Source organism: Gracilinanus agilis, chromosome 5 (assembly GCF_016433145.1).
Source record: "Gracilinanus agilis isolate LMUSP501 chromosome 5, AgileGrace, whole genome shotgun sequence".
Taxonomy (NCBI): domain Eukaryota; kingdom Metazoa; phylum Chordata; class Mammalia; order Didelphimorphia; family Didelphidae; genus Gracilinanus; species Gracilinanus agilis.
Window position 1 is genome coordinate 206,842,722 of NC_058134.1, and position 24,483 is coordinate 206,867,204.

At 37.7% G+C, this 24,483-nt stretch overlaps 1 protein-coding gene across 2 annotated transcripts in view; it reads left to right on the forward strand.

Annotated features, from left to right (window-relative positions):
• Positions 1-21,817, forward strand: part of ERC1 (ELKS/RAB6-interacting/CAST family member 1) — a 278,923-nt gene extending 257,106 nt beyond the window's left edge. For both annotated transcript variants that reach the window (XM_044678370.1, XM_044678371.1), the window contains one exon: positions 21,680-21,817. In XM_044678370.1, coding sequence (XP_044534305.1) covers positions 21,680-21,817 — 138 coding nt within the window. The remainder of the gene's footprint in view (positions 1-21,679) is intronic.
• The last annotated feature ends 2,666 nt before the right edge of the window (positions 21,818-24,483 follow it).

Here is a 24,483-nt window from a genome sequence, read left to right on the forward strand (position 1 = left end):
ACTTATAGTTTCCTTCTTTATATTCAAGTCATTCACCCATTCTGACTTTATCTTGGTGTAAGGTGTGAGATGTTGATCTAAACCTAATCTCTCCCATATTGTTTTCCAATTTTCCCAACAGTTTTTGTCAAATAGTAGATTTTTGTCCCAAAAGTTGGGTTCTTTGGGTTTATCATACACTGTCTTGTTGATGTCACTTACCCCAAGTCTAGTTCACTGATCCTCCCTTCTGTCTCTTAGCCAGTACCATATCGTTTTGATGACCGCTGTAGGAGCCTCTTTTAACTTGAACTTTATTTTCATGGGCTTATACTGAACTTCAGGATTTGTAAAGTATAACGTATGTTATATAAATTGAATTTACAATCCCTTAATTTCTGGAAGTCTTAATGTTTTTATTTGCCATAATTGTAGTTTTTTCTCTTTTGTGTTAAAAAATGTTGCCACAGGAAATTAGATGTTAACTTCCTTCAAGAGTAATCATTTTCCAACTTGGAATTTACCTTAGGAGATAATGAGGGAGCATAGTAAATAGGGCACTGGACTTGGAATTGGGAAGCCCTGAATTCAAATCCTACCTCAGGTACTTATTAGCCATCTGTCTCTGAACAAGTCATTTAACAGCTCTACCTCAGATTCCTCATCCTTAGAAGGAATATTATAATAGCGCCTATCTCCTAAGGTTAATAGGAATCAAATGAGATTTTACTTGTAAAGCACTTTGAAGATTATTATTATTACTATTTTTAAATTGCTTCAAAGCCATTGCATTAAACCCTTATCTTAGTTCTGCAGTAGTTTGGGAGGCAAAAATCAGTTTTTGTAAATGCCAGACAACATGGAAATAATTAGAGTAAGTACTGGTCATATAAACTGACAGCCAGTGAGAACTGTGGGAATGACCAATTCTAATAGTTGATTTCAAATTTTTTTTTTACCTTCTCATAAACTTTCATTGTACTAGTCTTACTGGAAGAATCTAGAAGCAAAACAATTTTTAAATAGTCTCAAAACCATAATACTTCTATGATGATTCATCCCTAAATTATAAATGGCTTATAGAATGTCCAAACAATCCCTGCCACGTGAAAATCTGTTACCCTTGAGCTTCCAGAGTTGCCACTAAAGCTGTCACCCTTTTGTCTGCCCTGTCTCCTATTGCTTGAATCCTCATCACTTCACCCACCCAGCAAAGCCATCATGGAAGTATTCTGGCTGCTGCTACTATAGTCCAACAAAATTCCCACTGATTGCTCTAAGGGGACACATAAGGAAACAGATCCCGTGTAGAGACAGTGTGACTTAGTTTCATCCTAACTTATCACCATCTTGGGCTTCCTTCTTCAGCTTCGCATTATTCACCCAGTACTATTGGTCAACACCTAAAGGCTATTGTCAGTGGCCCCTTTACCTCTGGACTATTGCCAGCAATCCAGATCGGTTCTTTAGAGTGCTCCACTTCTCCTAAATTCTTTTGATCTAAGTGTGGATACCCCCACCCCATTCCATTTAATGCCCAATAAAAAGGATAGAAACATTCTGTTAGTACCTAAGTAAATTAATTTTTTTTAATTTAAAAGATATAGAATTGTCTAGTTTTAGGACATAAGAACCTATATCCTAATTTATCCATAAAGATTAATAGAAACTTCCTAGATTTATTTATTCTACCTTTATTTGTTTACATCTTGAGCCTGGCCATACTGTACAGCCAGATTATAGGCTGCTTGACTACAGAGTATCTGTCATTTTCTCCTTGTCTCCTATATCCACATCCTAGTTCCCATGCATTTCAAAGCTATTATTCCTTCTGTACCTTCCATCAATTCCTGAATTCAGCATTTGTCTGACTCCCAGCAAGCCTTAATCCACCAACCCCTAAGATTGACTGTTTCTCTTGAGCCACCTCCTCCTCCACTCACAGAAACTCAGACACAATAGGGAGGCATAATAGCTCACACTGAGGAGACATAGTTCAGAAATGTAGAAAGTATTTTCCAATAAAAACATTGATATAAATAGGGGATCAATTTTGTGTTAGTATGTAGCTACTTAATTCACTAATTAGAGGATCTTTGATTTTATGAGTTGGGATACTTCTAACCTCAGTTCATCAAACCTCTGGACTTTGGTGTATCTTAAAAAATTGCCAAAAAAAAATTCATCAGCCTTCTGGTAATGGATTTCTCCAAGCTTAGCTAGGCCAGTCAGTTTATGTATCACTGGAGCAACTTGTAAGAACTTATCCAGGGTCTTTCCTTTGTCACCATGAGGCAATTGAGTTGGATTTCAGTGCAATTCAACTAAGTTTTTGTTGTTGCTTTTATGAGCTGTCCAATTACAACATTTTAAAATGGGAAAATGTTTTCTGAGTTCCAAGCAATTGATTTCCAAATGAGTTTGGGAATACCTGTTAGTTATTTGGAGTTTACCTGTTACCCCAGGATGGGTCTATACCGAACACTAAATTTTACCCTTATTTACATATTTAATTTTTTTTTAAACCCTTAACTTCGGTGTATTGTCTCATAGGTGGAAGAGTGGTAAGGGTGGGCAATGGGGGTCAAGTGACTTGCCCAGGGTCACACAGCTGGGAAGTGTCTGAGGCCGGGTTTGAACCTAGGACCTCCTGTCTCTAGGCCTGACTCTCACTCCACTGAGCTACCCAGCTGCCCCTACATATTTAATTTTTAAAAGCACTTTAAACAGCTAAAATACAATAAGAATAAAATAAAGTATAAGGGAAAAAGGAAAGGAATTTGGGATCCTAAAGGCAAAATTCTTATTAATATTTAAAGCTTCAGGAATCTGAGTATCTCATCCAATCTTTAGGAACTCATTCCATATTCACTAAAGGAACTTCTCATGTGACAGACTGTAGACCCATTACCATGCCAGCTGCTCTCCTTGGGATTCTCTCCAGATTTTCTGTTTTTTGTTTTTTTTTTTTCTTAAACTGTGGTCCCCAAAACAGAATGCAATAACTACAGATGTGATCTGAAATGATGAGGCAGAGGAAAAACATCACTTTTTTTAATTTCAGAAGACATACCTCTTCTTTTTTTTTTTTTTAAACTCATATATTCTATCTTAGAATTGATACTGGATATCTGTTCCAAGGCAGAAAAGCAGTAAGGACTGGGCAATTAGAGTTAAGTGACTTGCCCAGGGTCACACAGCTAAGAAGTGGCTGAGTTCAGGCCTGAACCCAGGTCCTCCCATCTCCAGGTCTGACGCTCTAGCTACTGAACCACTTAAGCTACTTAGCTGCTCCAATATTCCTGTTCTAAGATAACCCCAGATCATATTAGTTTGAGGGAATTTGGGGTTGCCAGTCACACCACTAATTCTTTGAGCTTAGAGTTCACTAAAAGAAAAAGCACCTTTTCAGATAATCTGTCAATGAACTATGTAGACCCCAGTCCCATTCTTCAAAGTTGTTGGGGTTTTGACCCAAGTGCAAGACTTTATATTTGTCCCTCCTGAATTTGAACTTCTTATATTGAATCTAAGACTAACCTATCAAGATTCTTTTGGACACTGACTCTGTCATCCAATATGTTAGCTATTCCTCTTAATTTTGTATCATCTGAAAATTAGACAGTCATGCTATCTATGTCTTTTGTCAAGCAGCACAGGGCCAAGCACAGATACCTTGAACATTCTAATAGCTCACTTTCTGACAAGTTAAATTTTAACCATTATGGACTTTTGTTTGAGTATTAGTTCAACCAATTCTGAATCCATCTCACTGTATTTTTATATCTCTTCATCTTTTTGGTAAGAATATTATGATTTCATCATGTGGAAATAAAACTAAAAAATCATTAAAAAGAGCATTTAGTAGTTTGGGCATAATCGTAAATGGAAAAATGAACAAATATATAATAATTTTTATTTATATACACCAGATAATTTATTAAATTATGTAATGAAATACTAAGCAAAATACAAAAAGAAATTGTAAAATACATAAAAATGGTATAGGATCTTGTTCCTTTAATGGTATAGGATATAAAAAGAATAAGATTGACAAAGAAAACAAAGTTAAATTATTTAAAATTGAAGCTACTGATTTATATATATAATTAAATCAGGAAAACAATACTCATTCATTTCAGGTAACAATGATGTAATTGATTCTTCACAAATTATTGATGGCATTAAGTTATACTATAAATAAAAATTCATCTTGGAGACTAGAGAAAGAAAGTGAGAAATAAGGTTTCCAGCCTAGTAACTTAAAAGTCCCCAGCAGAAGTTACAAGTTGTAGTTGGATTTGGCAGCCTGTGTCACTGCTTGCCAGAAATAGCTTATATCAATAAGCACTGGCTCACCAGTGAGAGAGCTCCTTTAACAAGCCCCAAAAATGGCAGAGACAGCTAGCCCATTTCATGAGCTAGCTTTGTAAGCTCAGTCCACACCCTCCCCTTAGGTTTTCTAATTGACCAGGGTATCACTTTAGTCCCTACATGTCACGGAATCCCTTAACTACCATCAGTCAGGAATCTCGCCTGCCACACTGGCAAATTAAAACACCTGACTCTGTGACCCCTATTACTTGAGACTTCTGGGGTCTGATGGTCTCCTAGATACTTAATTTACACAGTTATTTATTAAAAACCTTCATAAATCAAATGCCAGGAATTATATGTTCCATATTTTTAGAACAAAATGTGGAGAAACAAACTTAGGCTTGATATAAAGAAAATTTTCCTGACAATTAGATCTATCTAAAAGTGAAACCATCTTTTTCAGGCAGTAATGACTTAACCACTCCATGGAAGTCTTCAAGGAAATGTTGGATGACCTTTTTGTTTACCAGTTATGTTGTAAAAAGGGATTCTTTTTTAATCTAGAATGAACTAAATGGCTACTGAAATTAGCATATTTGTAAAGGGAGGGTTCTAGGGTTGGAGGAGGGAGTGATATTGGAAAGAATTCTCAGCATTAATTTCATCTTTTAATTTGTGGCATTTCACCTAATTTACCCTGCATATAAATTAAACAAATAAGGTGACAATATACCACCTCATTGTAGTCCTTTCCCAATCTTAACCAATCAGTTGTTCCTTTTTCACTTCTAACTGTTGCTTCTTGACCTACTACAGGTTCCTCAGAAGATGGCACTCCCATCTCTTTGAGGACTTGACACATTTTGTTGTGATTCACACAGTCAAAGGCTTTATTGTGGTCAGTGAAGGAGATGTAGATGTTTTTCTGAAACTCCTTTGTCTTCTCTATAATCTAGCCATTGTTGGTTGGCAATTTGGTCTCAAGTGCCTCTGCCTCTTTGAAAACCGGCCTGTACCTCTAGTATTCTCAGTTCGTATGATCCTAAAACCTCACTTGCAGAATCTTAAGCATAACCTTGCTGGTATGTAAAAAGACCACAGTTGTTTAGGTGGGAAACATGCTTCCCTGGGGTCTTCTGGAGTTCATTATTTCACTTATTTATTAAGCCTTTAAAAGTTGTTTTTCTTTACAGCATTATTACATTAATAATTTTCTGGTTCTTTTCACTTCATCAGTTCATCCAAGTCCTCCCATGTATCCCTAAAATCAGCTCTTTGCTATTCTCTGGAATTCTGCATTCAGTTTACCTTTTACTTTCCTTCTTTCCACAGCTATTTGTAAAGCCTCGTCAGACAGGCTTTTTGCTTTCATGTTCTTCTTTTTCTATGATGTTAAATAATTTGCCTTCAATATAACCAGATAACATTGTCATTTTTGAGATTATACCCTGAGTATAATCTTTTCTCACTCATTCTGAATATGAGGGCTACTCCATTTCTTTTCAGGGATTCTTGCTCATAGTAGTATATGTAATGATCACCTGAATTTAATTTATCCATTCCTGTCCATTTAAGTTCACTGACACCCAAGATGTTGATGTTTAATCTTTTCATCTCCTGTTTGACCACATCCAGTTTACCTTGGTTCATAGAGTTTACATTCTGGGTTCCTATGCAATATTGATCTTTACAGCATCAGACTATCCTTTCATCACCAGACACATCTTCAGCTGAGCTTCCTTTTGGGTTTAACCTAGCCACTTCATTCTTTCTGGTACTACTTGTAGTTGTCCTCTCCTCTTCCCCAGTAATGTGTTGGATACCTTTTGATCTGAGGAACTCATCTTTCAGTGTCATATCTTTTATCACTTTAATGCTGTCCATGGGGTTTCTTCGCAAAGATACTGGAATAGCTTGCCATTTCCTTCTTCAGTGGATCATCTTTTGATACACTCTCCACTATAACCTGTTCACCTTGGGTAACCCTGCCTGGCATACATGGCTCAGTTTCATTGAGCTGCACAGGCCCCTTCACCATGACAAAGCAGTGATCCAAGAGGAAAACATAGTTCTGGGCAGGCTCATGCTGAACTATTTGATGGGTTTTGTTATTGTGATAATTTTCTTTTTATGCTATTTTGGTCTTTCTCATCAATAAAAATGCAAATGATTTTTAAAATTTCATCTGTATATTATGACTTTATTTGACTCATTTATTCTTTCCTTATATTTGTGGTTGAGATAGCTAAAAATCCTAGATACATTGACATATCACTTACAAGTAGTAATATTTTGAAATCCTCATTTCTAACGTTTATTTCTTTAATTTTTCTTTCGTAACTACCTTTGCTAAAATTCCCAATGTTATATTAAAGAAAAGCTGTGTGACATATGTCTCAGACATTCCAGTAGTTCACTTCCCTCCACTCTTAAACCAGACCAACCATCTATGGGGTGCCAACTGAAAGAATAATGGTAACTGACAAATAACAGTAACTTTAGGGGAATGGAAAATAGAAAGGAAATGAGAAGGGAAACACCAGTACAGCTACACAGATGATTAGGGAGAGGTAACACAATATAACTTAGCTGGGGAAACCAACAGTGAGAAATCAATACAACCAGGGAAACAGTTTAAACTAAGTGGGTTTTTGAATGGGAAGGAGACTACCAGGAAATTTTATAAAAGGGGTTGTTTAATGTTTTAACTAGGACAGGTAAGGAGGGGAGAGGATTAGCTAAAATCTCAAGTCTGTGACCAACTGTCAAAGGAATGTTGTCTGGGGGAATGGGCTACACTACTCTTATCTACAGACAGCTAGCTATGGCAAGACTATAGAGGCAAAGGGGATTTGGGAACCTCACACAGCACGTCCCAGGATGTTATCCAGATGAAATTAAGACACAGGAACACTTCAGGACACAGCAAGTTAATCCAAAAGGCTAGGGAGTATAGAGCTTTCTGTTGTCATCCATCAACAACAGGAAAAGCACCCAACTCTACCTAGATCTTGATTGTAGATCAAACTCCTCTATTGAGATCTCAAAATAGTCCAGAAGCTTAGTTGAACAAATGCCACAGCCTCCAACACTCTCCCAGCAAAAACTGCCACTACTCAAGTCTCTGGAGACAAACCTCTTAGAACATTCTGGGTTTAGAATGTTCCCAACCTTAGCCAGAATTTTGCTTGGTCTATCCTTTACTCACTACAATAAGTCCTATCTATAAAATTATAAATTTCCTTTAACACATAGTAAGAGAACAAGCTTTTGTACCAGGAAAGTCTAGGTTCAAGTCCTGCCTCAGACGATAATTATTGTATTGTTTCCAATTCTGAACTTCAAAATGATTTAGGCAACTCTTAAAGCTAAAAGTTACAGTGAAACTGTTGACTGCAATGGTAGAAGGAGTTTCCTCATCATTCTTCAGTTAATTATAGATCCAATTATAATTATAAATCCAATTTCTATCCCTTTACTAAATCAAAAGCAGTCTGGACATCCTTGATTTGTAACTGTTTTTATTGAGGTGCTCCAATGTGCAAGGCTTTTTTGTTGAAAATTTTTATCTATGTGAATATTGATTAATAGTATTTAGCTATAGTTTTCTTCATTTGTTTTCTTTCTCCCTGGTTTGAGGATCAGGACTATATTCATTTCCAAAAAGAAAGGCAAAATTACACTTTTCCTGTATATTTTGAATAGTTCATATAGCCTTAAGATTATTTGTTTTTAAACCTTTCTTAATCTAGTTTTTCCCACTTTAGGAATTCATTTATGCTAAATTTCTCTTTCTGTGATAAGATTGTAAATATGCTCTTATTTTGCTATTGTATTCTTAAATTTTTAGAAATGCTTATTACTTCAGTTAAAAGATTTTAATTTCATTAGCATGTAATTTGATATAAGAAACAACATGGCAGAGAGTACAGTGAGGTGTCAAAATTTGTGACCCACAGACCCACAGAACTCCCGAGCACATCACAAACCAGATTAAAATGTAATTGAGGAAATTTTTTTTAATAAAGATGCAATTCAACATAATGTTAATGAACTTTTAAAAGTCACTATCTGTAGGCCAAAGGGATCCATTTCTATTTTATTTTGACGGCACTAGTATATAGAATGCTGAATTTGGAATAGGAAAACCTTGGGTTCTTATATCCCCAGTGACACTTACTTGCTTTGTGACCATAATAATAGCTGATACATAACATTTATATAGTACTTTCAAGTTAGCAAAGCATTTTACATAATCTTATTTGATCCTCATAACAATCTCATGAAGCAAATGTTCTTATTTTTACTACTTTATATTTGAGGAAACTGTGGTTGAGATAAGTTAAGTAATTTGCCCAGGGTCACCAGTGTCTGAGATAGAATTAAACTCTGATCTTCCTGACTCCAAATCTAGGTTTCCGTCCACTGGGCCATTGACCTACCTCATGAGAAAGCACTTCAAGTCTCTGAGGCTCAAGCCCACTATGATTTTAAAGTTACAAATAGATTGAAATAAACTTCGGTGAGGGGGCAGATGGGTGGCTCAGTGGATTGAGAGTCAGGCCCAGAGATGGGAGGTCCTGGATTTAAGATTGTCCTCAGACACTTCCTAGCTGTGTGACCCTGGACAAGTCACTTGACCCCCATTGCCTAGCTCTTACCACTCTTCTGCCTTAGAACAAATACACAGTATTGATTCTAAGATGGAAGGTAAGGATTTTTAACTAACTAATTGATTGATTTAAAACAAAAGAAAAAAAGAAATAAACTTTGGTGAAAAGAGTTCCAGCACCAAAGAAGGCATAGGGTGTTGACATATTGATAGATAGATGTGTGTGTATGTGTATACATATTTTTGTGTGTGTGTGTGTGTGTGAGAGAGAGAGAGAGAGATGGGGAGAGTAGTTTCTAATAATTTTCTTCATTTCCTCTCCAATATGATTTTCATGTTTTCTTGATTTGCTCTCCTCATTGTTGATCATGATTTAGTGTCCATTTTAATTCATCCTTTGTTTATATTTCTTTTATTATCATTTTTATGTTAGTCTCAAAAGATGTGAATACTATTTCTAGCCTTTCATCATTTATATGTGAATCCCCCATTGTTTCCCTATTTAAAATTAGTCCTGTGATCGACTGTGCTGTGTTTTCTTTAAGTCATTCTACTGTTTTTGCCTCATTTTCTTTCTTAGAAGCTACATTTCCCATTACCCATCCCATTCAGTCTTACTTTATTATACTTCTAACTCCATAATATTTTTTCTTAACCTTTCCTTGCCTAACCTAGTTAAGAGTGGAACTTATGAAAATCTTTCATGCTTTTGCTTTGGCTTTCACCCCTGGCAACAAAATTCTAAAAAAACATAAAGTTCATATCTCCCTCTTGCCTCTTTTTCCTCTTGTGTACTGCCTTTTTTTTTTTTAATTTTAATTTTAATTTTTTTTTAACTCTTACCTTCTGTCTTGGAATCAATATTGTGTATTGGTTCCAAGGCAGAAGAGTGGTAAGGGTAGGCAATGGGGGTCAAGTAACTTGCCCAGGGTCACACAGCTGGGAAGTGTCTGAGGTCAGATTTGAACTTAGGACCTCCCATCTCTAGGCCTGACTCTCAATCCACTGAACTACCCAGCTGCCCCCCCCCCCTTTTTTAAAGCTTTCCTCTTTCTTTCCCTAAATGACTGTTAAATAAAATATGACTTTATTAGGTCTTTTTTCTCCTTTCAAAAATCAAGCACTGAATCATCATTTCATCCTCTTAAGCCATTCAAACTAATTTATCTTAAATATTTTCTCCCCTCTGTTTGCATTTTGAAGAATCTTCCTAACTTGTTTTTTATCAAAAAGGAATACTTGAAAGTCATCAGTATTGTTAAATGTTTGTATCCCCCTTTACCCTCCCTTCCTGGTTATTTTCAATTCTACAGTCTAAATTAAATTTGCTTTTCTTCATATTATTTCTGAAAGTTTCCTTTCATTTTATGTTGGTGATTGTCTGTGATTATTCCTGGAATTTCTTATTCTGTGAGCTTCCTCTTCCTGGCCACTCATGATATATGTGCATATATATATATATATATAATATATATATATATATATATTTTTTTTAATTTAGGAGCTCTTGAATGTGGCAACCATTTTTCTGGATGAGTTAAAACTAAAGTTCCTCCCTGTTATTACCTTTGTATTCTATCAATCTGCTCTTTGCCCCTTTCCAAAATTTCCAGGAAATCTTCTTTTATGATTTTCTAAAACTTTAGTGTGCAGATTTTGTTTCATCATGTTTATTTCTTGGAAGCTTGTGATTTTTTCCAGGTATTTCATGTTATAGATATCACCTGGGTTTTCCCCAATTTTTACTGTCTTGTTCTACTTTTTTATCTCTATCCATTGTTATTTTCTAGTGTTTTCTAATGCTTGCTAAGGTTTTCCATTTTTTCTATTCAGCCATAGATTCTCTTTTCATGTTTTAAATATAATACAAAACCTCTATTTTGACTCTTTATATATATTTTCCTTCAGTTGAATCTTTTTTTTTAAAGGCCTCTTATCCACTCTCAGAATTCTAAGGACAGGCCATTCCAGACTAGAAAAGGAAAAGAGAGCCCATAAACAAATCTCCCAGATCTAAGAGATTTTATTGAAAGCTCGGTCAGCTGGTGATAGGGGATACTGTAAGTTTTTAGATCTGTGCTTGTGGTATCAGATCGGCTCACAAAGGTGTGACAATAAAAAGGCTTTTCAGTTTTTCCTTTTTATACTGGAAAGGTTCCATCTCTGCTGTCTATGAGAAATGTTTTACCAGTTTTCCTTATTTCCCAGGAGTTTTTGGAGTAGTGATTAGTAGAGAATAAAATATTGCTTCCATTTCCCAGATCTACACTTTGGAATCTTTTGTTTAGCATTACAGAATTTGGGAGTTGGAAGATATTGATGCAGCTACTTAAGTCTAAACCATACAAAAGTAAAGGGGCCAAGGAGGAAAAGGAGAAGGTGGGAAAGAAGATCATTGGATTCATCTCATAGCCGATATCACCATTTATTGGACCTAGGGAGCTTGGGATCTGCTTTTATAGCATTGAGTGACTTCTGAGATATTAAGTTGTGTCCACATCCTTCCATACATGTGGCCATTAGCTCAAATTCTGCCTCTGTGATTACAGCTTCTTGTACCATGTTAGGCTTTCCACTCAACTTCTGAGTCTTGATTTCCTCATCTATAAAAGAATGGTTGAACTTGATGACTGCTGAGATCCATTCTACCTCTAAATTTGTAATAATAGCAGCATTTAATGCTAGCTCTGATTTAGTGAAACTTCTTTTACCCTTGGTTGAAAGAGTCCATGGGCAGGCAATAAAAGCATTTTCTAAGCTTCTGTGCAGCTAGATGCAAATATTCACAGTATAATGTGTCACAAGCAGAATTTAACAAAGAGCAAATTGAGGCAACTCTCCAAGCAAGATCTCATTTAGTAAGAGGACACAAAACCTGGGTCTTGCAGCCTGCCTCCACTTGTGCCAAACGAAGCAGAGTGAAGGCATACTGGGCTGTTTAACCCTGGGTATATCTTCCTTCTGATTGGCCTGACAGGACATCATTTGGGCTTCCCTTGGCAAAGGCAAGGCAATTCCTATTGATGGACATCTTAATGAGGAGGTAAGTTAAGAGTTCTTAATTCCTTCCTATTGCTTCTTCATTGAGAGGGCAGGACTAATCTCTTATGAAAGGATTAGTCAATAGTTAGGGAAAATGGTCTGCCTTTCAGATGTGCCTGATTATGCCCCTCTCTAACACCTAAGGAAGGGGGCTGTTGTTTCGTGAGACCCAGCTGTCTTCAGCAGTCCAGGGCCAGAAAAACACAAGCCATCTCATTCAGGTTCTCTTGGACTTTGGCTTCCCTACTGAAGAAAGGTCAACCCAAATTTAGATTAGGAAAAAAACAAGGACACAAGGATCATTCTCTGGGGAGGGCATAGCTCAGACTGACTTCTGTGCTTTTGCTAAAGGCTTGATACTTTGGGGGCTGGGAGTAAATACACTGAAATATGATGTTACCATGTGGCAAAAAAAAACCACTTTATGCCATATGATAATTTTAACTTAGCTACATGGAGAGCCAACATGGTATTATATTAGAAAGGCTAATGGATGTGTAGAGACAGGGCCCAGGTTCATATTTTATCTCTGACATTATATTCAACCTCTCTGAGTTTCACACTTTCCTTATCTATAAAATGGGGATGAGGAGTTAGATTAGATGAATTCTAATCATTGATCTTATTTTGAACCATTTTAAATGACCAGTGTGCCAGACCAAAAAGCAGTGATTATCCATTTTTTTTGCCCTAAAATACATATTCTCATAATATTTTAGAATACTTATGAGTTTTCTCTGATTTGATTTGGTGTAATCCATTGTGCCCAGATGAATCTTAATATACTCAAGGGACTCTCCAAGAAATATATCCAACTCCTCAGTGTTATCAAACTGAAATTGAAACTTATCAAACCACAAATTAAACATGATCTATTGTATTTTTATTTATTTTTTAAACATTTCCCACTTATATTTTAATCCAGTTTTGTAGCCAGCGAGTTTGACACCTCTGCTTTCTTGATGCCTTATTGCCCTTGGCTCCAGCCCTGTTTATTTTCTTTGTGCCATTCAGTTGGCCAGTCAAAAAGTATTTATTATTTTCTTTATGCAAGGCACTGAGCTAAGCTCTGGAGATACAAAAAGGGGCAAAAGATAGGTCCTGTCCTCAAGGAATTTACAGTCTTGTAGGGGAGACAAGCAAACTATGTAGAAGAAAGAGAAGAAATAACCAGCAGAGGAAAGGCACCAAAATTAAGAGGGTTTGGTCATGATCTTCTGGAGAAGGTAGGATTTTAGCTTAGACTTGAAGGAATCCAGGGAAATCAAGAGGCATAAATAAGGAGAGAGAGCATTCCAGGCATGGAGGACAGCCAGAGGAAATGCCTAGAGCTTGGAGATGAAGAATCTTTTTTGTGGAACAGCCAGAAGGCCAATGTCACTGGATGGAAGAATATTAGAGTAGCGAGTGAGGTATAAAAAGATCCTGTTTTTCAGAATTACTCATTACAGAGAAGTTAACATCTTGTTTATTTTGCCTAAACAACAGCTTTGTCTAAGCCACTCCTCCCATATAAAAACAAATTAAAACCTCCCTCTAGAAAAAGAATCTCAGCAGTAGGCCTTGAGATCATTATTGCTGTAGCAAAGTTATGATTGGAGATGCTATGATGGACTCTTTATACCTGGCTTCTGCCAGCAGTAGTGGCTGTCCACGAGTAGACTAGAGATGCTAAAGAATTAGGGTAGCCACAATAAAAACCAAGCATTGTTCTTGCGGCACAGTACTTTAGGCAACTATTAAATAGGAAATTACATTGGAAAGAGTTTTTATCTTCTGACTATAATTATAAGACAAAACATTTGGATCAAGCTCCAAAATAAATCCCTTTCCTTTTTCTTCTCCCTCCTACCCCTCCCCCCCCCCCCCCCCCCGACCAGTGCAAAGTGAAGGGATTCAGACAAGGAAAAGATAGAAGAGAAAATGTTTTCAGTGTTTTCTAAGGAAGACTAAATGAGAGCAGAAAAACTATGACACGAATTTCCCAACTTGCATTCAGACCCTTCTTACCATATTTCCCTGATTTATGTATTAGTTAATATAGCGAAATAAAATGTTACCCTGTGACTGTTTCAAAATCAAAAATCAGAAGTCATTTTATTTCTTCTAATCTCCAAATCAAATTAGCTATTCAGGAGACAGATGAGCCAGGCTGGAGTCTGCAGAACAGACCCAGCTGTAGCAGAGGAAATATTTCAACCTGGCTGCTTTGGCTGTTGTCCATCACCTCAGAAAGGTCCCAACCAGCAGGCCAATACACAGTTCAGTTCCATGGTCCCAGCAATTCAGTTTGAGATATCAAGTTCAGATTCCTTTTAATTCAGACCAAAGAGACTTCTTTATACTTTTGTACCTACCAACAAACCATCTGTCAAAAAGAATTGAGCCAAATCACTGCCAGCCATGGCTGGATTTACACATTAACCTCTCCTGTACATATCCCCTCTATTTGAACTCACAGAACACATACCCTTTCAACTGGTCCTTTAAGAGACTGAATACATTATTCTTTACATTAAAGCTCAGCCAAACCCTAGCCAGTTTTTTTTTTTTTTAAATTCCAGTTTCTGGACATTCCTTTAAGTCTTAACTCTGTCCTAGACAATATATTGTTAAACTTTTCAAGGATAATAATTTACCAATGCTTTATACTAAATGTGTTGAGGAGCAAGGCACCATCAACCAAAATATCTGCCCCCAGCAATGAAATTTTGTTTCTGTTTAGCCTCCACTCGGCTTTTCTTCCTATTCTTCATATTCTGTACTATCTACTAATATTCTCTGCTTTTGCTCCCAAAATTAGGGCAAGAAGGAATTTCAAAGTAGTTTCTCCTCATTGGCACTTATACAATTCACCACTGTTGGTTACTTCTCAGCTTCCAAAAATTGGTTCATCATGGCTTCTATAATTATTTTCTCTAAGTCACCTCAAATGCTGTCTGAGCCCCTTTTGTTCCTCTCCCATGTGGTTTTTGAAGCTAAAACCTTCTTTTCTAATTATCCCATACCTTTTTTTTCTCAACCCTTCCTCACCTCCCCCCTAAATGCACTTTTATCCAAGGATACATATTGGGTTGCTATTGCATCTGTGATTCTTGGCAAGAGTTTCTTTAGAAATCACATTATAGCTGAGTGAGTTTGGGGAAGATGGTAGTAACTGTAAAAAACATTATTATTTAAAAGCATATTAAAATAATATTCCACAAATAAAAGCTAGGAAATTCCTAGCAACGGATCCCAATTTCCATAATTTGGAATTGCCTCAGCTCTGTTAGAACTCTCACGAGAAAGGTGCCAAAGCACTCTGAATATGTGTGTTGAATTGCTTCCATTTCTTCATTTGTGCCATGTACTTTGGGTGTGTATTTGTGTGTGTGTGCGTGCGCACCATATTCTTTCACTGATTTGATAATATTTTCCTCAGTTCCAATTGCTAATGCGGTAAACAGTATTAAACCATTATAATTAGCTTTTGGCACAAAGACAATGTTGTTTCTATGGTGGGGCAATGAGGTTTCTGAAATTGAGAAGGGGCCCTGGCAGAAATATCAATCCTTTAGCCACATAGAAACATTTGAGCTTTGCATCTAGTTAGCATAAATTAGTCCCTCCTTAAGATGTTGAAGTGGGCAGCAGCTTTCCCTAAATTACCACAGCAAAGATGAAAAAAAGGCCAGACCGTGTAATGATTAAAAAAAAAAAAATCCAAGGAGAAACTACATTAAGAGCCACAGAAGGAGAAAACCACAAGCCTACAGGCATTAGAAAGGGATCTGGACATAAAATTTTAGCAGAAGGGTGAGGGGTATCTGGAACCTACAGCTATGTCACCATGATCCCAAGTAAGGACTCAGGAACCTGCAAGACTAATGACTATCAGGGAAGATGACTACTTCAATGTAGCTCACTGGCCAAAGCCATTCCTTAGGTAGCTCCTTCAAGCTCTTAACTAAGACATAAGCAATACAGGTCAGGACTAAACAAGCTTGTCAAAACACAGTTCTATTCAGTAAGTAAAGTTGGAATACTTAAAAAAAACAACAACTATTTGAAATGCAATCACATTTCCCACAATCAACAAAATGGAGTAGACATTTTCTTTAGTCCTTACTACTTCTCAAGTCTCTCCAAAAGAATTGTGCTGAAGATGTAAAGCAGTTGCAGCTGTCTTCATAGTCTAGGACATCAAAAACCCTAACAAATTAACATATGATGAGCAAAGAGGGCTAATAGCTAATCTGTACCCTCCAGTACCATCTCCTCCACCTGCCCTCACATTGTAGCTACTCGAGTTTCCATCAGCTAAGCCCTCCCTCCGCCTTCACTCTACCAGTCTCAATTAGCAAGCCATAGAATTCAACTCTTCCCCCATCACTCACACACTCATACACACAGGCACTTACACCCCTTGTGGGAGAAAGAGCTGAGGCATAGGAAAATGGAAAGTTTACTGTGCCTGAGGCACCAACCATGCAACATGCTGTGCTGGAAGTGTTCAAAGAACTAAGGAGTAGATGGAATTGGGACTGGATATCAGCATATGTGAAGGGACTCTACCAGCCCTGAAGGAAAGGGGCTGGTATCCACCTGAGACAAGTTTTTTTCCCAAAAAAAGTCACTTAGAGAGGGACTAAAGCTGGTAAAAAAAAAAAATTGCCCAGCATGAAAGGAGGCTAAAATCACTTTGAGACTCAGCTCTTGGTGTACCCTTCACCAAAAGGGAAGGAGTAGGAAAGGGGAGTAAGAGGGAAGAAAGGTTGAAATGACAAAGGCTCTTAGGAGAAAGAAAATAATTTTTAAAACCTTTAGCACAATAAAACAGTAGCAAAGGCATTAATAATAAAAGGGGAAATAGCCTCCAGGACATCTAAATGAATCCAAATATTTCTGGATAAATATCTCAACACAATGGAAAATGAATCATCACCTGATAATCATTGGACTTTGAGTACCCAAGACAGCATGGAACAAAGCAAGAGAAATAAGAACTGTGAAAGTAGAATTTATGGCCTACCCACAAGAAATAATTGGCGGAATAGAAAAATATGACTCCATGGCAGCAAATCTTATCAAATAAATAAAACAGAATAGCTCATTATGGGTGCAAGTACACAGAAGTATAGGGTGATCTAATAACATTAAAAGACAACTTGAGAAATATAGGTCTTCCAAAAAAAAACAAAGAAAATGTAAAAACTTAAACATCATAGTTCAAGAAATAATACTAGAAATGAAATCATAGGAGTCGAGAAAAATGGCAAATGGTATCTATTTGAACCAGTGGAAGGAGCAGCCATGTGTCTCTGTACAACCTTTCCTTTCACCAACTCAGGTGAGAGTGAGTTTCAAATGTCAGCCAGTATCCACTGTGCACATATACTCTTCTCCTTTGTCTGTATAGACATCTACTTGCACACACTGAGAAAGTAAGATATTTTCCAAAAACATTCCTTTCCATCCCCCCTTAACCACCAGAATATTCTTCTCCCTCTAATCATTCTTATCTTAAGATCAAAACATATAACTAAGATATTCCCAGGACCCTGACCTACTTAGACTCCCTCTCTGACCCCTGATGATGATCGAGTTCTGAAAAGACAAATGTATCATGTCCCCATATATGAATAGAAACAGTGTCTTTGCTTATTCCCTTATGATTGCTCACTCATGTTTATTTTTTGTTTCTTTTGTACTCTAGCCTTTTCATCAATGCTAGAATTCTTCTTTTTCATGAAAAGTCCATTTTGGCCCCTGTAGAATGACTCTTAGTTTTATTGGGTAAATTCTTTTCTTTTCTTTTTTTTTTTTTAGACTCTTACCTTCTGTCTTAGAATCAATTCTAAGTATCAGTTCTGAGTCAGAAGAGCAGTAATGGCTATACAAATTGGGTTAAATGACTTATCCAGAGTCACAGAGCTAGGAAGTAGCTGAGGTCAGATTTGAACCCAAGACCTCCCATATCCAGACATATCTACTGAGCTACCTCACTGCCCCAGTAAGTTGTTTTTAACCAAAGACCTGTGTCCTTTGCCTGTTATACTATATATTCCTGGCTCTCTCCTGTATGGTGGTGACTGATAAATCATGTGTGATCCTGATAGTGACTCATCTGTATTTGAATTGTTCCTTTTTGGCTATTTGTAGCATTTTTTCTTTAAAATAGTAGTGCTGGAATTAGGCTACACTGTTGCAGAGAGTTTTCATTTGGAGATTTCTTTCATGAGATGACCAATAGATTCTTTTTATTTCCACTTTGCCCTCTGCTTCTAAGAGATCTGGACAGTTTTATTTTAAGATTTCTTGAAATAGGTTGTCTAGGCTCTTTTTCAGTCAGATCATTCAGGTAGTCCAATGATTATTGAGGTTTTTTCTCCTCTCTATTTTCCATATCAATTGTTTTGCTATGAGAGACCTTAAATTTTCTTCTGTATTTTTTCAGCCTTTTGATTTTGTATTAATATTTCTTGTTGTCTTATAAAGTCACTGGTCTCTACTTGATCCAGTCAAATTTCCAGGGTATTTGTGGCTTGGATGAGATTTTGTACATCTTGTGAGAAATTTGTTAATTCCCTTCCCAAGTTTTTCTTTCATAGTTCTTATTTCTTCACCAAATTTTTCATCTAGCACTCTCACCTCATTTACAAAAATACTTTTAACTCTACTTAAAAAAACAAGTCCTCTTGATTTATCTGATTTAGGAATTCTAGTTGAATTTGTTCCCAAGCTATATTTTTTCTTTTAAGTTTTGCTTTTACATGTTTTAGAGTCATTCTCTTCTGTGTCCCTGTGACCAGAGCAGTTTTTCTGGGCCCGAAATCAAGAAAAATGTGAGCCCAAATCCAGCCATAGATATTTGCTTATGTGTGACTCTGCACTAGTCACTTAACCTCCATTTTGCTTCAATTTCTTTATCTACAAAATGAGGGTAATAACATCTACCTCAGAGTTGTTGTGAGAATCAGATGAGATAATTGTAAAGCATTTAACACAGTACTTAATACATAGAAAGCTCTTTATTAATGTTAGCTACAATTATTTTTATTGTTCTTTTTTTGTTTGTTTGCTCATTCTTCAGATCTACTTTCTGCCTTCAGACTTGATGTTAAAGCCAAGCACAATTCTAGAGGAAAGATTTCAGCTAGTCTTGCCTCCACTTTCTTGGAGTGTTGAGTGTTATGTTATTTCACAATCTCAGGAACAGATAAGCCTGAACACTTGTAAACTCTCAGGGTTCCCAGAGTGATCTGATACAGGGCAAAATTGATCCCTACCTTCCTTGTGTGAGCTCTGTAGGTTCCTGACCTAGATTTGGGTCTGATCAATAGGAGACTGGCCTGATTCAGCCATTATCAATCAATTGGGAGTATCTGCTAATTCAGTGGCAGAACTGGTTCAAAGTGGCTGCCCCTTGGTCTGGAATTCCTGCCCTACTTATTTCTCTACAAATTTCAGACTAGGCTAGAAGCCAGAACTTAGACCTTGCTCTGCTCCCAGGTCCAAGCCCCACCACTGCTACATGCTTCTGAATTTGTACTCTCAGTGCTGTGCCTAGTGCCTGCTACCACTTCTTGCCCCAGAGTACCACCTGTTGGCATGGGTACCCTTCTTCGTCTTCCCTGGATCCATGACTCAGAGCTGGGTAGTAGGCCACATAGCTGCCAACTGGCACCTTTTCCCATCACATTGCCTTGGAATGGGTTTGGAATCTCTTCTTGCCCCAAATCATAGCCTCTTCCTATGTTGGAATGGTATTTTCACAATGCGCGCCTGACCAGATCCCTTCCCCAGTGTGTATAGACCTATCTGTCTCCCTCGGCCAACCTGGGTTAGAAAAATGACTCACTGTAACTTTTTCTTGGATGTCTACCAGAATTTGGTTTGGTTCATTTTCTAGATTTGTTTAAAGAAGTTTGCAGGAGAGCCAGACTGGACTGCTTCCTACTACTCTGTGCCATCTTGTCTCTGCCTCAGCTGGTGGCATAGACTTCTTAGGAACAATAAACAGGATAAGTTTATCAGTTAATTGTTGCAATAATAGAATTTACATCCCAGTATCAGAAGGTTGTAAAAGGAAATTCTTCTACTAGCAGCATTATTTTTCATGTTGTTTCAGGTAATTCAATTCAAGCCAAACTAGTCTAAATTACTAGATATCTCTGTGTATATGAGTACATTTGTGTGTGAAGACAACTGTATATCCAACTCCAGAGAAAGAACTGATGAACTCTGAATGAAGATCAAAACATTTTTTCCCTTGGTTTGTTTTTTGGAATTAAAGAGGCGGGAATTGGTCTATGTTTTCTTTTGAAACATGGCTATATGATAATATGTTTTTCATAACTCACATGTGTGACTTATATTTAATTATTTGCCATCTTAGGAGGGGAAAAGCAAAACAAAATTTGGAACTCAAAATTAAAAAAACAAAAAAAAATTAAAAATTGTTCACGTAATTTGAAAAAATAAAATATAAAAACTTTCAGGAAAAATGTATAAACTCCAGTGGCTCCCTGTGACAGAAAGAGAGAGAAGGAAATATAATTGTTATAGCTTGGTAGCCTAGAAGTCTTCAAATGTGTCCTTAGATACTTATTAGTCTTGTCACTTAATCTTGTTTATCTCAGTTTCTTCAACTATAAAAAAAGCATAATAATAGCACCTACTTCCCAGAGTTGTTGTGAGGAGGAAAGGAGATATGTATAAACATTATATAAAGCATTATACAAAGCATTATATTAATGGGTCTATTATTAGCTTGCATAGATGAATGGTGCTCTTTCCCTTGGGCAGTGATATGAGTGTGAAGCATGCTTCTTCCTCATAGTAAGTTTGTCCCTGTGATTTGCTTCATAGTCCTCTACTGGCCCATGCCACGTGGCACAATGAGACCCTGGCTCTACTCCTGGAGTCTTCCTGCTATTGCATCCCACTCCTAGGCCCATGGCCTCCAAGCCACAAAGGGGTACATTTAGATAAAAAAAAAGTTATCCTAACAGTTACAGTCAAAGTTGCTTACTACACTGCCACTAATAGAACATTAGTGTACTGTTGGGGAATTGAGTGGAGGGAGCAAGGCAGTAAATCTTGTTTTCCTGTTTTATCCTTAAGTCACATGGCCTGAGATAACATATGTTACACTCTGCAACTGAGTTGAGAATCACCTTTGGGCTTCTGTACACTCACACTCCCCGTTTTGTGAATATACTTTCTCCTTGTTCTGGTGCTAACCTTCAGCGGATAGTTTGCTAACTAGTTTTTACCTCTTAGAAGCAAGGTCAGTGCTAAATCTTGACTTGAAGGAGGAGGCTCAGCAGAGGCAGTTAAAGTGAATGATGAACCATGGCAAAGAGGAAGTAAAACACTGGTAATGGATAGAGCTTGGACATATGCTCATTCTTAACAGAAAAATGCCTTCCATTCCTTGCTCTAAAGGCACCCTCAGCTAGTTTAACTGAAGAGGGATGGTATCCCTGTACTAAGTAAAAAGCAAAAGATAAAATCCCTCATTTTCTCTGAATTCATTTCATAATAACCACCAACACGATTTTTAATAATAATGAAGTCTCTGCTCTTCTTTTAAAGATGTGGATTTCCTAAGGAATGGAGAGATCATGATCCCCCTAAAACGAATTCTTCTCCCTTGAGCCTTTAAATATGTATACGTTGGTTGACTTGATTTCAGAATTTATCCTCACTTTGTCTGAAAATCCTCTTTCTTTTCCATTGTAGCTTTGCAGTGAATTAGAAAAGGGTGAGCGAGACAATGCAGAACTGCAGGAATTTGCCAACGCCATACTTCAACAGATAGCCGATCACTGCCCCGACATCCTGGAACAAGTGGTCAATGCACTAGAGGAGTCCTCCTGACCCCACCCAATGACCTCGTGGGAATGACCAACCCAACAGCCAATCTATTCAGTCCAGGGACCTAAGAAAGGAGCAGCAAGAACAGACGTCCAGGAATCTCTGGTTTGCCTTGTACACACTAAAACCAACCGGCCAAACACTACAAGCTACTTCCCATCGCTGATCTCCCATCCAAATCCCCACAACATTTTTTTGCATTCATCTTTTTGCTGTGGAGGTGGTCTCCTCACTATTTGGGAATGTCCACCATGAGTAGCTTCCTCTCGACAAAGACGCTGTCGCCAAGTCATCCTCAATGAGTAATAGGGAAAGTCGTGATTCTGCCTCAATGTAGGACATCTTTTGTCCTTTTAACACGAAAACTAAACTCACAAGCTGCCCCTTTTTAGTTCAGTATGTTGAAAACATGACCTGCAACAGGCCAGAAAATCTAGAGTATTGTGTGTCTGAAGTGATTTCTCTAAAATGGGTAGTCTCACAGAAAAAGAGAATGATAGAAAGGAAGAGAGAGACAAAAGAGCAAATTAAGAGAGAACCAACTCTTCCATGTAAATTGTTTTCCAGGGAGGAAGGTAGTCAATATTCATTCTTTCTTTTACTTGTCTTTTCTCATTATTGATTTTGCCTTTAGGGAGGCTTCAGGCCTAGAAATAGCCACATCCCTATTGCTTCAGTAATGGCTTATTGAACACTGATTCAAAACACCACAAGGTTCTTTGGTTCTTTGCCTGCAGTCCTAGCTACCCTACCCTTCCTCGACCATTTCCTCTGAAAAGTTAATGAGAGGCTCCCCCAGAAGTTCACTCTACTGGAGCCCTTAACCATTACTGGGCTTAAAGCTGCACATAAAACTTTTCCAGTCACTTTCTTTTAAAAAGAGTTTGGACCCTGAGGCCTTCCCACCCCCCAGTCAGATCTGCCTCTGGAGTAGGCTCGTGCCTTCCAAATCCACAAGCATTTCTCCAAGTCTCTCCTCTGGATTCAGATATCTTGAACCAATAGCACAGCTGATTCAGCTTCCCTTTTCCAGGCTCCTTCAGTGCATTTTGTTTCTTCTGGTTCATTGTGCGCATGGGAAGATGAGCTCTAGAGGCTTCTCTGACCTCCCAGGGCCATTGCCTCCTCATGTGGAACTCAGTGCCTTCTGTCTTTCAGATGAGCGCTCTCTGCTCCTCTATCAAAATGCCCACCGAGCCTCTTCCGGGTAAAAAATCTATGGGGTGTAACAATTGCCATGTGATGGACCTGGTTGAGAGTGAGAGAATGGTGAGCTGCCCTTTTCTGCTCCCTCTGTCCCCACACTCATTCTAGAATGGAAGTTTTTTAGTAAATCTTTTTTAAGAGCCTGCTTTTCTAAATATAGCAAAATTGATGCATTTAGAGGGTCGGATCACTTATTGCTTACAAGAAATCTCACTTGATTGTTTCATATTTTCATTTTTTTTTAGTTATCCCAGAAAGGCTATCCTATTTAGGAAGATGGGTAGCTCTAAGTGTCCTTTTTAACACAGTCACCCTGAGTTTTGCTGTCTATAAATGGCAAATCAAAGATTAGACTCCAAAGTTACAAGAATCCCCAAGTTGTGAAGGCTTCTTAAAGGACTTTTTCCAGAACACAGGCAAGGACAGTGGTGAATGATAAGACACTGCCACTCAGATAATGGACAATTCATGCCAGAACTGTCCCTTTTACCACTTCCTTTGCCAGACACCTACATGTTTTGGTAAAAGCCAGTCCCCTAAAACATTTAGACATGCATTTTCTCCCTCACCCCCAATTACCTAAGGAATTTAGTGCTATCCATAAAATCATCATACCCATCAGTCTTAGCATCTTCCCACTGCCACTCCCTGACTGTCTCATTAGCTTACATTGTCAGAAATCCAAAAGCCCTTATTCCCTGTTGTAAAACAATACCTTCTCCTTGTGAGATACTAGAAGTTTCCTTATCTATGGTCTAAATGAATCCAGCTCATAAACTTCTTACTGATAAGTTCCTCAATAAGAAGGCTAGTGTGCTGGGAGGGTGGGAAGACAGTGATTGGGGAGTAATGGCAGTCATTTGTGACCAATTACCTGAGTTCTATTTGTTTATTGCACTACCCATAAATCATCTAAAACTCTACAGTCCTTCTAGGCTTGGAATGGTGGAGCCTTAACTGAGCTGCCAGTAGATAGCTGAACTTCAGAAGGATTGCCATGCCCTTTTAGGAGCAAGAATTAAACATCAGAGCCAGAGCCCATGCTTGGGGATCTGAGCCAATCCTGCCTCTTTCTTCTGACCAAATCGACAAGGAGTCATATTAAGCAGGCTACTGGATCTTTTTATTCAAATGAACACCTGTGGCTCTTACTCATCTGGAGTATTAACTCATTAACTTATTAACTTCCTTTCCACTTTCATTCCAGCCCTCCCCATGGATACCATAAAGTCCATCTAATCCTTCTCTGGGGCTTTGGGGAAAGAAAGATCCAGGAAAAGACTTAAGCTGACTTAATCTCTCCTGAACCATAGCAGATAATCTTTTTGAACCCACTTGGGTAGAGATCTTGTCTTGTCAGTGCTAAGAATTGCCTCCAGGAGGAAGGCATCTTTGGCTCTGAGTTAACACTGATGGTGACTTTTCCCTTGCAGAAGGAAAATGAATCAGGTACCTGACTTATG